At 44.6% G+C, this 16,834-nt stretch overlaps 1 protein-coding gene across 1 annotated transcript in view; it reads left to right on the top strand.

The window, feature by feature from the left end:
- The window catches only part of urm1 (ubiquitin related modifier 1), a 124,138-nt gene extending 123,735 nt beyond the window's left edge, over positions 1-403 (top strand). Inside the window, exon 5 of the mRNA XM_072488703.1 lies at positions 88-403. Coding sequence (XP_072344804.1) covers positions 88-156 — 69 coding nt within the window. The 3' untranslated portion in view covers positions 157-403. The remainder of the gene's footprint in view (positions 1-87) is intronic.
- Positions 404-16,834: the final 16,431 nt, after the last annotated feature.

Raw genomic sequence — 16,834 nt, 5'->3', positions numbered from 1 at the left:
CGAATGACTTAATTTGTAAGCGACTTATCAATTTGACCTAGATTCCTCCGCCCTATTTTTTATATAAATATATTGTGTTTTCGGCAGGGTCAGTTGGATTACAAACTGGAGGATCGGGACAATGTCGTGTTTATATCAACCCTGCATGGCGGTTAAAGGGACAATTCACAACAGCGGCAGCAAGGAGTAGACGAGATTTGCTCTGTAACGAGATCTAACCGTGTCTTCTCGGTATCAAAGTGATGACATCCTCTTGTCCAGCTTTTCCCGGATCCACTCCTGTAAAACACAAATCCTTTGACCCGCAGTACTCCAGGAACACGGAGCGGACTAAGAGAATCGGCGTTCTGAAGTGTAGATTCTGAGCTGTAAAATAAAATAAGCTTCTCTGATCTTTAAAGTCCTTAATCTCTGCTTTATATTTTTTTTAAAAGGTAATTCCGGCATATTACATGGGCGGTAACATTACATGGTTTAACACGATCGAGTCAATGCATCGAGACCTGAAAAATCGCTCTCAAAATGATGCCTTTTTTTGCCCCTACCGTTATTCCAATTGTCATCATTTTCTTTACAGTAAATTGAAATTAAATCATGACTTTGGCATTTGAATCTTGCACACCATTTATACCCTTCCACTCCCGGCGTGTCTCCCCCCAACCTCAAGAGACTTAATTTGGTAATCGATGGGCTGACGATGAAGGGATCCTTTGCCGTGATGTGTCACCATCACAGGCCCCTGGTTAAGAATTCCTTAAAGAGTACACCTCCTCGGGGTTGGTGATCCGGTGCCCGAATCAGTGGCGTAATATAATGGAATATTTATAACCCTAACAAATTATTTGTAACACACACACACACATGTAAATATATTACTGCATCAACAACAACATTAAAAATCCCTGTCGGAGCCACCTGCTAAAGATTTTAATACCTAATTTCAGGGAAGATCGACCTTGAAATGCAAAAACTTGTGTGAGACCGAGGTGTGTTTTTAAACAGTAGATAGATATTCGGCGGCCTGTAAACATTACATTAAATATTGGCTAAAGAAATTGGGGAAAACATGAGGGGGTGTTGTGGGGTAGGGGAGGGGGGACAGGTGCGATTTGTGCGAATAAGTTTTGCAGCAATGTAAGAATTTTTTTAAAAAATGATGTTCAGATCTGATTGGGCGTCACAAACAGAGCATTATTGCAAAACAAATAAAAGTTGCTCCTTCGTGCGAAGACGGGAGTTTAGAAGAAAAACAGCCATTTACCGAATACTTAGAGAGAATTTTAACCCGGCCCTGGCTTTTTGTTTTAAGTTTAACGGCAACCCCAGATTGTAATCAGGAATCATTTAAACGGCGATTTATTTACGCGCGTGTGTTTTAAAATCGCCCCTTCTCTCAGACCGCAAATAATAATGCAAACGCGTTCAGCAGAAATAGTTGCTGATTTGTTTATCGCTGTGTCTGGCGGTTACCTGCTTCCAAGGGCCTCGACGCAAAACACGTTTTCGGAATGTTGAACACGTCCCAATCGTTCTTCCTCCGGGGGTGGGGGGGGGGGGGGGAATGTCGAGCAGAGGGGCTCCTCGAAGTGTCCTGAATTAAGCCCCGCTCCCCCCCCCCCCCGCCCCGATTTTCTGATCAAAAACTGTGGGCCATTTTAAACAGAAACGAACAACCACAAAATAATCTACGTGATATTTCGCTTCCCCCTCCTCGTTGTCCTCACCGCGAAAGAAGAATGTGAAAATCCAGCTAAGGATGTCCATCTACAATTCTCGGGGTCCGATTTGGAAAAACACAAGAATTGCGTTTGGACAATCAATAGCGAGAATTTCTAAGGTTTTTCACCCCCTCTCTCCCTCCCTCCCTCTCCTAGATGCAGCATCTTCTGTCTTCAACACATCCCTCTCTCACTCACACACACACACACAAAATAACATTTTCTACAGAGCTGCTGACCAACGCACTTGTGCCGCCAATTCACATCTAGTTGCCCGCCAACACAAAAAATAATATACGGGGGAGATTACATCGACGTTTGCCCGAACCACTGAAGCCAGTTTATAAACCCAGCAATTGGGCTGGACAATGTATTCAACTCGCTGTTCCGTCTATGCTATAAATAAGGACCGCATCGTCTTGACCACCATTTCAGCTGCCCACCCAAAGAACAGGAACAAAAATCGCTGATTTTTTTTTTTGATTCCTGCCCGGCGTCCTTTTTTTGTTTTTCAAAAAAATAAAAACGCACGCAATTTCTCTTTGGAGGAAGAAAAAATAAGAATATCGGGTCACTTCGGTACCAACGTTTGGAAGCTATTGCAGCAATATTTATATGCGCAGATACACACACCTCGCGTACACACACAACACACACACTCTGTGCTATGCTACACTCTCCCCCCCCCCCCCCCCTCAAAAAAAGGGTGGTGGTGGAGGGGCTGTTTGCTTCATCCTCGTTTGATAAGTATCGGTATTCCGTTTTCACTGAGATCTTCCTCTTAGTCCTTCTAGAAAACTGCTCTGGGAGGCTGGAGGCTCTTGCATTTCACAACTGTGTTCGGTGTAACTGCAGCCGGGGCTTCCTCTGAGCAATCTCTCTCTCTCCCTACACCCCCCCCCCCCCCCCCCCACCCACTCCCTCCATCCCTCCCCCAACAATAAATGTAGAGTGACCAAAGCACAGAGAGAGAGAGAAGCGAAAAAAGACGATTGTCTTCAATTGGCACTGAATTTGAATAACGCCACGGGGTGATAAATGGGCTTTGAGGTGATGGATCTGTGCAGTCTCTATAGCAGAAAACAGCAGCTGGGAAATATCCAGGCGCTTCTTAAAGCAAAAACCCCACTGGAAAAAACTGTTTTTGTACAAGTCTTTATGCTTTGGATATATGTACATCTATGTTTATATATAAAAGACACATCTGTTCTGGGCAGACCAAACTTGTGTCTAAACAAACAGCTGAGACATGGCGGAGATTTGTAGCTATTTTATTTTTAAAGTTAATTATATCAAAATAAACGGATCGCCTTTTAGCCCAGGCTGCACGTGTCTTTAATATTTATAAACAACGACCTTTGAAATGCATTAGGCTTTTACAACACCTTCTCTGGGAAACACTGGCTGTAGCAGTTGGGTGCGATGTGACGATATAAACCCTACACTCAATTGGACCTCAGAACACGACAATGTTATTCGTTTCTGTTTAAAACCGTTCACGACTTCCAATTTTTAAATTCTTGGTCATATTAACCAATCAGTCCCATTTTTAAAGAAAAAATTGGACCCGCTTCTTTTGCATTTCGTTCGAAGGATGCGATCTTTGTTTTCGTTTCGTTGGATATATTTTGTGGGAGGTTCTGAGCTCTCTTTCCTAAATGTGTTATCTCTCTCCCCCCCCCCCCCCCCCGCTCCAAATCGGTGTGAGGAGGTTCCTATTAATAACTTTTTTTTTGCTGCCCAGGCAGATCTTGTAAATCGTAATTGATTCCAAATTAAATGTTTAATCCCGATTCAGTAGGATTCCCCCAAACGATTCGTTAAATGTTACAAGATCGAATAAATTGTTGGTCATTTCACAGCGGAAAAAAAGACTCCATTTCCCCTGGTTCCCATTGCCTGATCTCTTCTCCCCCCCCCCCCCCACTCTGCCTGTGTCTCTGTGTGTGTCTCTGTCTGTGTGTGCGTCTATGTCTATCTGTGTGTGTGTGTGACTATGTGTGTGTGCGTCTATGTCGATCTGTGTGTGTACTTGTGTGTGTCTATATCTATCTGTCTGTTCTAGGTGTGTCTATATCTTTGTGTGTCTATGTCTGTCTGTGTGTGTTTGTGTGTGTCTATGTACGTGTGTGTCTAACTGTATGCGTGCCTATGTCTGTGTGTGTGTCTATGTCTATCTGCGTGTGCGCCTGTGTGTCTATATCTATCTGTGTGTGTGTCTGTCTGTCTGTGTGTCTATTTCTGTGCGCGTGTCTATGTCTGTGTTTGTCTCTATGTCTATCTGTGTGTGTGTCTATGTCTGTGTGTATGTGTCTTTGTCTATGTCTGTGTGTCTATGTCAGTCTGTGGGTGGGTGTCTATGCCTGTCTCTCTGTGTGTTTGTGTGTGTGTGTGTGCTTATGTCTGTCTCTGTGTGTTTGTGTGTGTCTATATCTGTCTGTGTGTGTGTCTGTGTGTGCCTGTCAATGTCTGTTTCTGTGTGTGTTTGTGTGTGTCTATGTCCGTGTGTGTGTGTGTGTGTCTATATCTGTATGTGTGTGTGTCTATGTCTCTGTGTGTCTGTGTCTCTGTGTGTGTGTCTATGTCTGTGTGTGTGTGTGTCTCTCTGTCTGTGTGTGTGTAAATGTATTTTGGAAAGCGAGATTTCTTGGCTCGCTCACGCAAGTTGCCCGGCAACAGGAAACCAAAAAGGACAAATGTAACCAATGCGGAGATAAAGAATAAGATTTTCTTGACGTCTGACCCTTTAAGAGAATGCGGGGGTGGGGGAGAGAGGGCGGTAAACAAATCCCTCCAGTCATAAACCTCCCAGTCCCAGCGCCCGGATTCACTCAGTATAACTTGGAAATTCCACTCTCGCCACAGGGGCATCTCCAGAACCCCCGAATGTACATTATCTTCAACACGGGAACAGAAACCAGCGCGAATCTTAAATGGAAGGCTCCAGCCCTGCCAGCGGCCATTCGGCCCATCGTCCCGGTGCTGGCTTAAATTGAATGATTCCTAGCAGTATAATCCCAGGGGAGGGATGCGTAGGAGGGAGAATGGTGGGTGGGGAGAGAGAAGGGGGTGAGTGGGGGGAGAGAAGGGGGTGAGTGGGGGAGAGGGGGAATGGGGGGGGGGGGGAGGGAGGGAGAAGGGGTGGGCGGGGAGAAAGGGAGAGGGGGTGGGTGGGGAGAGGGGGTGGGAGGGATCGGTGGGTGTGGAGGGAGAAGGGGTGGGTGGCGAGTGGGGGTGGGTGGGGAGAGAGAGAGAGGTGGGAGGTTGTGGGTGGGAAGAGGGTGTGGGTGGGGAGAGAGGGAGAAGGGGTGGGTGGGGAGAGGGGTGGGAGGGAGAGGGGGTGGGTGGGGAGAGGGGTGGGAGGGTGAGGGGGTGGGTGGGGAGAGAGATTGGTGTAACCGCAAATTTAACGAATCTTAGTAAAATTAACCCGTGCCACAGGTTTTTTAATGAACGTCTCGGCTTCTGAAGAGAACTGGACCATTTATAATGCCCTGAAATTGTCCAGGGTCCTTCTGTCGGTAGGAAGTTGCTGTGTTCAATTTTTAACGGGTTTCTTTAAAATAAAAGTCAGATTCACACAATTTTTAACAGGATCCACCGGCCCTGGAGCCTCGTTCAACATCTTTAGGAAATGGTGCTGGGGTGTGTGGGTGTGTGTGTGGGGGCGTGTGTGTGTGTGGGGGCTGAATGTGTGTGTGTGGTGTGGGGGGTGGGGGGGGGGGGATGTGTGTGTGTGTGTGTGGGGGGGTGTATGTGTGTGTGTGTGTCTGTGGGGTATATGTGTGTGTGTGGTGTGGGTGTGTGTTTGGGGGGTGGGGGTGGGGGGGTGTTTGTGTGGGGTGTGTGGAGGAGGGTGTGTGTGTGTGTGTGCTGGGTGTGTGTGTGTGTGTGCTGGGTGTGTGTGTGTGTGTGGAGGGTTATTTTGTAGCGTTTCGTTTTGTTGAGATTTTTGCAATGCAATTTCGCAACTAATTCTCCACAAAGTGTTTTAACCGCGGGGAAAGGGTCTGATGTAGAAGCAAACATATAAAAAAAGTAAGAAGTCTTACAACACCAGGTTAAAGTCCAACAGGTTTGTTTCAAACACTAGCTTTCGGAGCACTGCTCCTTCCTCAGGTGAATGGAGAGGTAGGTTCCAGAAACATTTATATAGACAAAGTCAAAGATGCAAAACGATACTTTGAATGTGAGCATTTGCAGGTAATTAAGTTCCGAAAGCTAGTGATTTGAAACAAACCTGTTGGACTTTAACCTGGTGTTGTAAGACTTCTTACTGTGCCCACCCCAGTCCAACGCCGGCATCTCCACATCATTAAAAAAAAGAAGTGGGGAAGCTAGGTCGATCTCCGAAAAAGACAAGTTTCCATTCTGACTCAACTTTCCATTTAATTTAAAAGAAATTAAATCAGAATTTCATTTGATCTGGTTTTAATAGGCGTCAATAAAAGTGATTTTTTTAAAGAGCGAGTTTACTTCAAAGGGGGTCACAGTGGAGAATTTGAGGCAGATTGATTTGATTTGATTTATTATTTGATTTGATTTATTATTATCACATGTATTGGTATACAGTGAAAAGTATTGTTTCTCGCATGCTGTACAAACAATGCATATCGTACATAGGGAAGGAAAGAGAGACTGCAGAATATAATGTGACAGTTATAGCAAGGTGTAGCGAAAAGATCAACTTAATACGAGGTAGGTCCATTCAAAAGTCTGATGGCAGCAGGGAAGAAGCTGTTCTTGAGTCAGTTGGTACGTGGCCTGAAACTTTGGTATCTTTTTCCTGACGGAAGAAGGTGGAAGAGCGTATGTCCGGGGTGCGTGGGGTCCTTAATTATGCTGGCTGACTCTCCGAATTGTAGACAGAGTCAATGGATGGGAGGCTGGTTTGCGTGATGGATTGGGCTACATTCACAACCTTTTGTAATTTCCCGTGGTCTTGGGCAGAGCAGGATGTTTAAACGACCAAGTTGATGGGGGCACTGGAACCCACTACCCAAAGCTCTCCACCTGATCTCTCCAACTTGGGTAGAACCCTCAAGAGTATTGACAGTCAGAGGGATCTTGGTGTACAGGTCCACAGGTCACTGAAAGGGGCAACACAGGTGGAGAAGATAGTCAAGAAGGCATACGGCATGCTTGCCTTCATTGGCTAGGGCATTGAGTATAAAAATTGGCAAGTCATGTTGCAGCTGTATAGAACCTTAGTTAGGCCACACTTGGAGTACAGTGTTCAATTCTGGTCGCCACACTACCAGAAGGATGTGGAGGCTTTGGAGAGGGTACAGAAGAGATTTACCAGGATGTTGCCTGGTATGGAGGGCATTAGCTATGAGAAGAGGTTGAATAAACTCGGTTTGTTCTCACTGGAAAGTTGGAGGTTGAGGGGCGACCTGATAGAGGTCTACAAAATTATGAGGGACATAGACAGAGTGGTTAGGCAGAGGCTTTTACCGAGGGTCGAGGGGTCAATTACTAGGGGGCATAGGTTTAAGGTGCGAGGGGCAAGGTTTAGAGGAGATGTACAAGGCAAGTTTTTTACACAGACGGTAGTGGGTGCCTGGAACTCGCTACCAGAGGAGGTGGTGGAAGCAGGGACGATAGTGACGTTTAAGGGGCATCTTGACAAATACATGAATAGGATGGGAATAGAGGGATACGGACCCCGGAAGAGTAGAAGATTTTAGTTTAGACGGGCAGCATGGTCGGCGCAGGCTTGGAGGGCCGAAGGGCCTGTTCCTGTGCTGTACTTTTCTTTGTTCTTTGTTGTTTGTTCTTTGTTCTTGGACAAAGAGTCACCCAGATTCGAAACGTGAGCTCCCCTCACCCCCCCCCCCCCCTCTCCACAGATGCTGCCAGATTGCCCAGTGTTTCTTGCTTTTCTTATCCCCACCTGTCTCCTCCACACCTTTTCCAGTTTTTATTCCAACCTTTCAATCCCACCTCGGTGTGACCAGCCTCGCCTGCAGGCAAAGCCTCCTTCTGTGATAGCGACTGTGTCAATTCCTGCTTTTTGTTTTGTAACACCCTCCCGTGGAAGTACCCGCGGGTCCCCCGGCTGCCTTTAAACACGCCCCGCGAGAAATGTCATATCCCAGTGATGGAACGGTCTCCAGGCACCAAAGTGGAGTTAACTGGAAGATATCCAGGACAGGGAGACAAATAAACTTTTTCTGCGAGAGAGAGCGGGAGGGGGGGTTAATGATTTAAAACAAGAGATTGTGTCCACATTTAGGAATAAGCGCTTGAAGAACAACGGGGAGCAGACACTGGGAAGTTGAGCACGCATTTGGCAATCCGGTCCGTACAGACATGGATTGGCTGGGATCGAAGGGCCTTTTCCCACCTTGTGATTTGTGTGGAGGATTTCGGTTCGTCGCTGTTTCTGATGCTCCAGTTTTGGAGCTGGACCGTAATTAGTATTCCTGACACCAGGGATGTTTTTTTTTTTGTTTGCCTGTAGACCGGGAAAAGTCAGGGATTTCCAGCATGGGGGTTTTAAAGCAGCTTATTTTGTGACTTTAATGGACTTCACGCCTTTTGGTGACGGGGCGGTGTTGTAGAGCAGAGTGAAGGTTGTTTTTTCCCCCCTCTGTCCACGATTAATAGAGACGCTGCCCTCATGAATGGAGCAGGGGCAGCATTTACTGCCCAGAAGCCTGATCACAGGAAAGGCCCGCAGACTGGCCGTGCGTGGAAACCGTGTAACTAAGATGCAATGAATGCATTGTCGCCAGGCTGGACTCATTGGAGACACAACAACCAATATACCTGCAACATCAGTCCTGGTGCTATTCAGACAGCACATCGGGAACAACAGTCCTGCTGCTATGCGGAGAGTGCACCGGGAACAGCAGTCCTAGTGCTATGCAGCTTCTACATCTGGAACAGCAGTCCTGGTGCTATGCAGACAGTGCACCGGGAACAGCAGGGCTGGTGCTATGCAGCTTCTACATCTGGAACAGCAGTCCTGGTGCTATGCAGACAGCACATCGGGAACAGTAGCCCTGGTGCTATGCAGCTTCTACATCTGGAACAGCAGTCCTGGTGCTATGCAGACTGTGAACCGGGAACAGCAGGGCTGGTGCTATGCAGACAGCACACCGGGAACAGCAGTCCTGGTGCTATGCAGACAGCACATCTGGAACATCAGCCCTGGTGCTATGCAGACAGCACATCTGGAACTGCAGTTGTTGCTATGCAGACAGCACATCTGGTCCATCAGTCCTGGTGCTATGCAGACAGCACATCTGGAACAGCAGTCCTGGTACTATGCGGCCATTATATTGGGAACAGCAGTCCTGGTGCTGTGCAGACTGTGCACCGGGAACAGCAGTCCTGGTGCTATGCAGACAGCACACCTGGAACAGCAGTCCTGGTGCTATGCAACCAGTATATCGGGAACAGCAGTCCTGGTGCCATGCAGACAGCATCTCTGGAACAGCAGGCCCAGGACTATACAGCTAGTACATCTGGAACAGCAGTCCTGGTGCTATGCAGACAGCTCATCTGGAACAGCAGTCCTGGTGCTATGCAGACAGTACATCTGGAACAGCAGTCCAGGTGCTATGCAGACAGCACAAATGGAACAGCAGTCCTGGTGCTATGCAGCCAGTACATCTGGAACAGTAGTCTTGGTGCTATGCAGACAGCACATCTGGAACAGTAGTCCTGGTGCTATGCAGCCAGTACATCTGGAACAACAGTCCTGGTGCTATGCAACCAGCAATTTCTGTTTATTCGTTCTTCGGATGTGGGCTTCATTGGTGGGGCCAGCATTTTTTGCCCATCCCTAATTGCCCTTGAACTGAACAACTGGTTAGGCCACTTCAGATGGGCCAGTTAAGAGTCAAACGCATCGCTGTGTGGGTCTGGAGTCACATGTAGCCACACTGGGTAAGGACGGCAGATTTCCTTCCCTGAAGAACATCAGTGAACCAGATGGGCTTCTTGACGACAATCGGCAATGTTTTCATTGTCATTATTATTATTAATTCCAGAATTTTTAAATTGAATTCAAATGTCGCCATCTGCCATGGTGGGATTCGAACCCGGGTCCCTGGAGCAGTAATAATAATAATCACTTATTGTCACAAGTAGGCTTCAATGAAGTTACTGTGAATAGCCCCTCCACATTCCGGCGCCTGTTCGGGAGGCCGGTACGGGATTGAACCCGAGCTGCTGGCCTTGTTCTGCATTACAAGCCAGCTGTTTAGCCCACTGTGCTAAACCAGCCATCTCTGGATTACTAGTCCAGTGACAATACCACTTTGCTATGGCCTCCCCCCATCTGGAACAACAGCCCAAGGACTTTTCAGCCAGCACATCTGGAACATCAGTCCTGCTGCTAGGCAACCAGCACACCTGGAACATCAGTCCTGGTGCAAGAAGCACAACAGGAACATCAGTCGTGCTGCTACGCAACCAGCACATCAGGAACATCAGTCCTGCTAGGCAGCCAGCACATCTGGAAGAGCAGTCCTGGAACGATGCAATGAGCACATCTGGAACAGCAGTCCCGGTGCTATGCAGCCAGCATTCCATTTTCAGCCTCATAAAGTCCTCTGATTAACGCATCCATCACATGAACGTGTCTCACAGTCGCAGTGTCTCTGCATACTTCACCTGATTGACTCGAGTAGCACATTCATAATGTAACAGCAATCACAACTGAACGTGGGGAACTTACCAATAAACGTGTCTCTTTCTCATCAATGAAAATGAATAATGAATCGATGGGAAGCAAGTTTTCAAATGCATTCATTTTAACATTTTAAAACAATGAATAAACCCTTGCGATTTCATGTTTGATATTTTACCGACTCCACTCCGTATTATATCGACCCAAGATAAAACGGACAAAGGAACAAAGGATGCATTTAACACAGGCAGCTTGGCGATTATTCCTGGGCAAGATTTAAATGCTGCATTTAGTGGTGTTTGATTTGGAGATGATACTGGTTAAGCTGCTCACTGATATATAGGGAGAGGGGGGTCCTCATTCTCGCTGCTGCCGCCGATAGAGGGCAGTGGTCATCATTTGATCAGCCGATGAGATGGAACACAGCACTCAAGTACGGCACACTGTATGTACACGGTATATTCACACAGGCACACACATACACATTAATACAGACACATATTCACACACACATTCATGCAAACACATTTACACACACACATTCATGCAGACACATATTCACACATACACATTCATGCAGGCACATATTCACACACATACACACATTCATGCAGACATATATACGCACAGACACGCATACACGTTCATGCAGACACATATACACACACACATACATTCATGCAGACGCATATTCACACACACACACACATTCATGCAGACACATATTCACACAGACACATTCATGCAGACACATATTCACACAGACACATATACATGTGGACACATATTCACACAGACACACATCCACATACAAATTCATGCAGACGCATATTCACACAGACACACAGACACACATTCATGCTACACATATTCACAGTCACACACACATACACATTCATGTAGACACATATTCACACAGACACACACACATTCATTCATACAGGCACATATTCACACGCAGACACATACAAAGTCATACAGACACATGTTCACACAGACACACACATACACATTCATGTGGACACATATTCACACAGCCACACACACACATTCACACAGACATACACATTCGTGCAGACACATATTCACACAGGCACACACATAAACACATTCATGAAGACATATATTCACACAGAAACACACACACATACACATTCCTGCACACATATTCACACAGCCACACATACATACACATTCATGTAGACGCATATTCACACAGCCACACACACAGACACATTCACACACACACAGACATACACATTCATGCAGACACATATTCACACAACACACACTCGTGTAGACACATTCACACAGACACACACAGACACATTCATGCAGACACATTCACACAGACACACACACATACACATTCCTGAAGGCACATATTCACACACACATACACATGCATGTAGACACACACAGACATACACATTCATGCAGACACATATTTACACAACACACACACACACTCATGTGGACACATTCCCATAGACACACACACATACAATTTCTTGCAGACACATATTCACACAGACACACACACACAGATTCATATTCACATACACATACACATTCATGCAGACACATATTCACACACATACAAATTCATGCAGACACATATTCACACACACATACACATTCATTCAGACACATATTCACACACACACATACACATAGGCAGATATTCACACACACACTTACATACAAATTCATGCAGACACATTCACACACACACACATACATACACATTCATACACACATATTCACAGAGACACACGCACGTACACATTCATGCAGACACATCTTCACACAGACACACACATACACATTCATGCAGACACATATTCACACAGACACACACGCATTCATGCAGACACATATTCACAGACACACATTCATGCAGACACATATTCACACAACACACACACACACTCATGTGGACACCTTCACACAGACACACAAAGACACATTCACACAGACACACACACAGACAAATTCATGCAGACACATATTCACACAGACACAAATACACATTCATGCAGATACATATTCACATCGGCACATACAAATTGTTCCAGGCACAGATTCACACAGACACACACACACAGATTCATAGACACATATTCACACACACACATACACATTCATGCAGACCCATATTCACAAAGACACACGCAGATATAAATTCATGCAGACACATATTCACATACACAATCATTCAGACACATATTCACACACACACACATTCATGCAGACACATTCACACAGACACACATACACATTCATGTAGACACATATTCACACATACATACAAATTCATGCAGACACACATTCACACACGCACACACACATTCACGTGGACACATAGTCACACAGACACACACATACATACACATTCATGCAGACACATTCACACGCACATACACATTCATTCAGACACATATTCACTCACACACACACACACATACATACACATTCATGCAGACACATATTCACACACACACACATTCATGCAGACACATATTCACAGAGACACACACACGTACACATTCATGCAGACACATATTCATACAGACACACACATACACATTCATGTAGACACATATTCACACAGACACACATACATTCATGCAGACACATTCACACAGACGCACACACATACACATTCATGTAGACACATATTCACACAGACACACACACACATACACATTCATGCAGACACATATTCACACTGACACACACATACATAATCATGTAGACATATATTCACAGACACACGTTCATGCAGACACATATTCACACAGACACACACATACACATTCATGCAGACACATATTCACAGAGACACACACATATACACATTCATTCAGACACATATTCACACAGACACACATACACATACGCATTCATGCAGACACATATTCATACAGACACACAAATACACATTCACGTAGATACCTATTCACACACACACACGTACACATTCATGAAATTAAAATTAAAATCGCTTACTGTCACAAGTATACTGCAAATGAAGTTACTGTGTAAAGCCCCTAGTCGCCACATTCCGGTGCCTGTTCGGTCAGGCTGGTATGGGAATTGAACCCACCCTGCTGGCCTGCCTGGGTCTGCTTTAAAAGCCAGCTATTTAGCCCAGTGTACTAAACCTGCCCCGCTGCAGGCTCATATTCACACAGACAGATACACATGAACACATTGTATGTAGACACATATTCACACACACAATCACATTCATGTAGACAGATATTCACACAGACACACACGCACATACACATTCATGTAGACACATATTCACACAAAACACACATACACATTCATGTAGACACATATTCACACAAAACACACATACACATTCATGTAGATACATATTCACACAGACACACGCACATACACATTCATGCAGACACATATTCGCACAGACACACACACATACACATTCATGTAGACACATATTCACACAGACACACGCACATTCACATTCATGCAGACACATATTCACACAGACAGATACACATGAACACATTGTATGTAGACACATATTCACACACACACATACACATTCATGTAGGCACATATTCACACAGACATACACATTCATGTAGACACATATTCACACACACACACATACACATTCATGTAGACAGATATTCACACAGACACACATACACATCCATGTAGACACATGTTCACACACACATACACATTCATGTAGATACATATTCACACAGACACACGCACATATAAATTCATTCAGACACATATTCACACAGACAGATACACATGAACACATTGTATGTAGACACATATTCACACACACAATCACATTCATGTAGACAGATATTCACACAGACACACACGCACATACACATTCATGTAGACACATATTCACACAAAACACACATACACATTCATGTAGACACATATTCACACAAAACACACATACACATTCATGTAGATACATATTCACACAGACACACGCACATACACATTCATGCAGACACATATTCGCACAGACACACACACATACACATTCATGTAGACACATATTCACACAGACACACGCACATTCACATTCATGCAGACACATATTCACACAGACAGATACACATGAACACATTGTATGTAGACACATATTCACACACACACATACACATTCATGTAGGCACATATTCACACAGACATACACATTCATGTAGACACATATTCACACACACACACATACACATTCATGTAGACAGATATTCACACAGACACACATACACATCCATGTAGACACATGTTCACACACACATACACATTCATGTAGATACATATTCACACAGACACACGCACATATAAATTCATTCAGACACATATTCACACACACACATACACATTCACACACACACACTTACATACACATTCATGCAGACACATTCACACAGACACACACATACATACACATTCATGCAGACACATATTCACACAGACACACACATACATACACATTCATGCAGACACATATTCATACAGACACACACATACACATTCACGTAGATACCTATTCACACACATACACACACGTACACATTCATGAAATGAAAATTAAAATCGCTTACTGTCACAAGTATACTGCAAATGAAGTTACTGTGTAAAGCCCCTAGTCGCCACATTCCGGTGCTTGTTCGGTGAGGCTGGTATGGGAATTGAACCCACCCTGCTGGCCTGCCTGGGTCTGCTTTAAAAGCCAGCTATTTAGCCCAGTGTACTAAACCTGCCCCGCTGCAGACACATATTCACACAGACACACACACATTCATGCAGACACATTCACACAGACACACACACACACACATTCATGCAGACACATTCACACAGACACACACACATACACATTCATGCAGACACATTCACACAGACACACACACGTACACATTCATGCAGACCCATATTCATACAGACACACACATACACATTCATGTAGACACATATTCACACAGACACACACACATTCATGCAGACACATTCACACAGACGCACACACATACACATTCATGCAGACAGATATTCACACACACAGACATACACCAATTAATGCAGACACATATTCACACACACGTACACATTGACGTAGACAACCTTTCACACAGGCACACACATACACATTCATGTATATACATATTCACACAGACACACGCACATACACATTCACGTGGACACATATTCACACAGGCACATTCATGCAGACACAAATTCACACAGACACACACATACACATTCATGCAGACACATATTCACACACACACTTACACATTCATGTAGACACATATTCACACAGACACACACACATACACATTCATGCAGACACATATTCGCATAGACACACACACTTACACATTCATGTAGATACATGTACACACACACTCACACATTCATGCAGACACATATTCACACAGACACACACTTACACATTCATGTAGATACATGTACACACACACATACACATTCATGCAGACACATATTCACACAGACAGACACACATACACATTCATGCAGACACATATTCACACAGACACACACTTACACATTCATGTAGATACATGTACACACACACATACGCATTCATGCAGACACATATTCATACAGACACACAAATACACATTCACGTAGATACCTATTCACACACACACACGTACACATTCATGAAATGAAAATTAAAATCGCTTACTGTCACAAGTATACTGCAAATGAAGTTACTGTGTAAAGCCCCTAGTCGCCACATTCCGGTGCCTGTTCGGTGAGGCTGGTACGGGAATTGAACCCACCCTACTGGCCTGCCTGGGTCTGCTTTAAAAGCCAGCTATTTAGCCCAGTGTACTAAACCTGCCCCGCTGCAGGCACATATTCACACAGACAGATACACATGAACACATTGTATGTAGACACATATTCACACACACAATCACATTCATGTAGACAGATATTCACACAGACACACACACATACACATTCATGCAGACACATATTCACACAAAACACACATACACATTCATGTAGATACATATTCACACAAAACACACATACACATTCATGTAGATACATATTCACACAGACACACGCACATTCACATTCATGCAGACACATATTCACACAGACAGATACACATGAACACATTGTATGTAGACACATATTCACACACACACATACACATTCATGTAGGCACACATTCACACAGACATACACATTCATGTAGACAGATATTCACACAGACACACATACACATTCATGTAGACACATGTTCACACACACATACACATTCATGTAGATACATATTCACACAGACACACGCACATATAAATTCATTCAGACACACACACATACACATTCATGCAGACACATTCACACACACACACACTTACATACACATTCATGCAGACACATTCACACAGACACACACATACATACACATTCA

This window comes from Scyliorhinus torazame, chromosome 22 (assembly GCF_047496885.1).
Source record: "Scyliorhinus torazame isolate Kashiwa2021f chromosome 22, sScyTor2.1, whole genome shotgun sequence".
NCBI classification, from domain to species: domain Eukaryota; kingdom Metazoa; phylum Chordata; class Chondrichthyes; order Carcharhiniformes; family Scyliorhinidae; genus Scyliorhinus; species Scyliorhinus torazame.
Note: the sequence above shows the minus strand (reverse complement) of the source record. Positions and strands in the feature narration are given on the sequence as shown.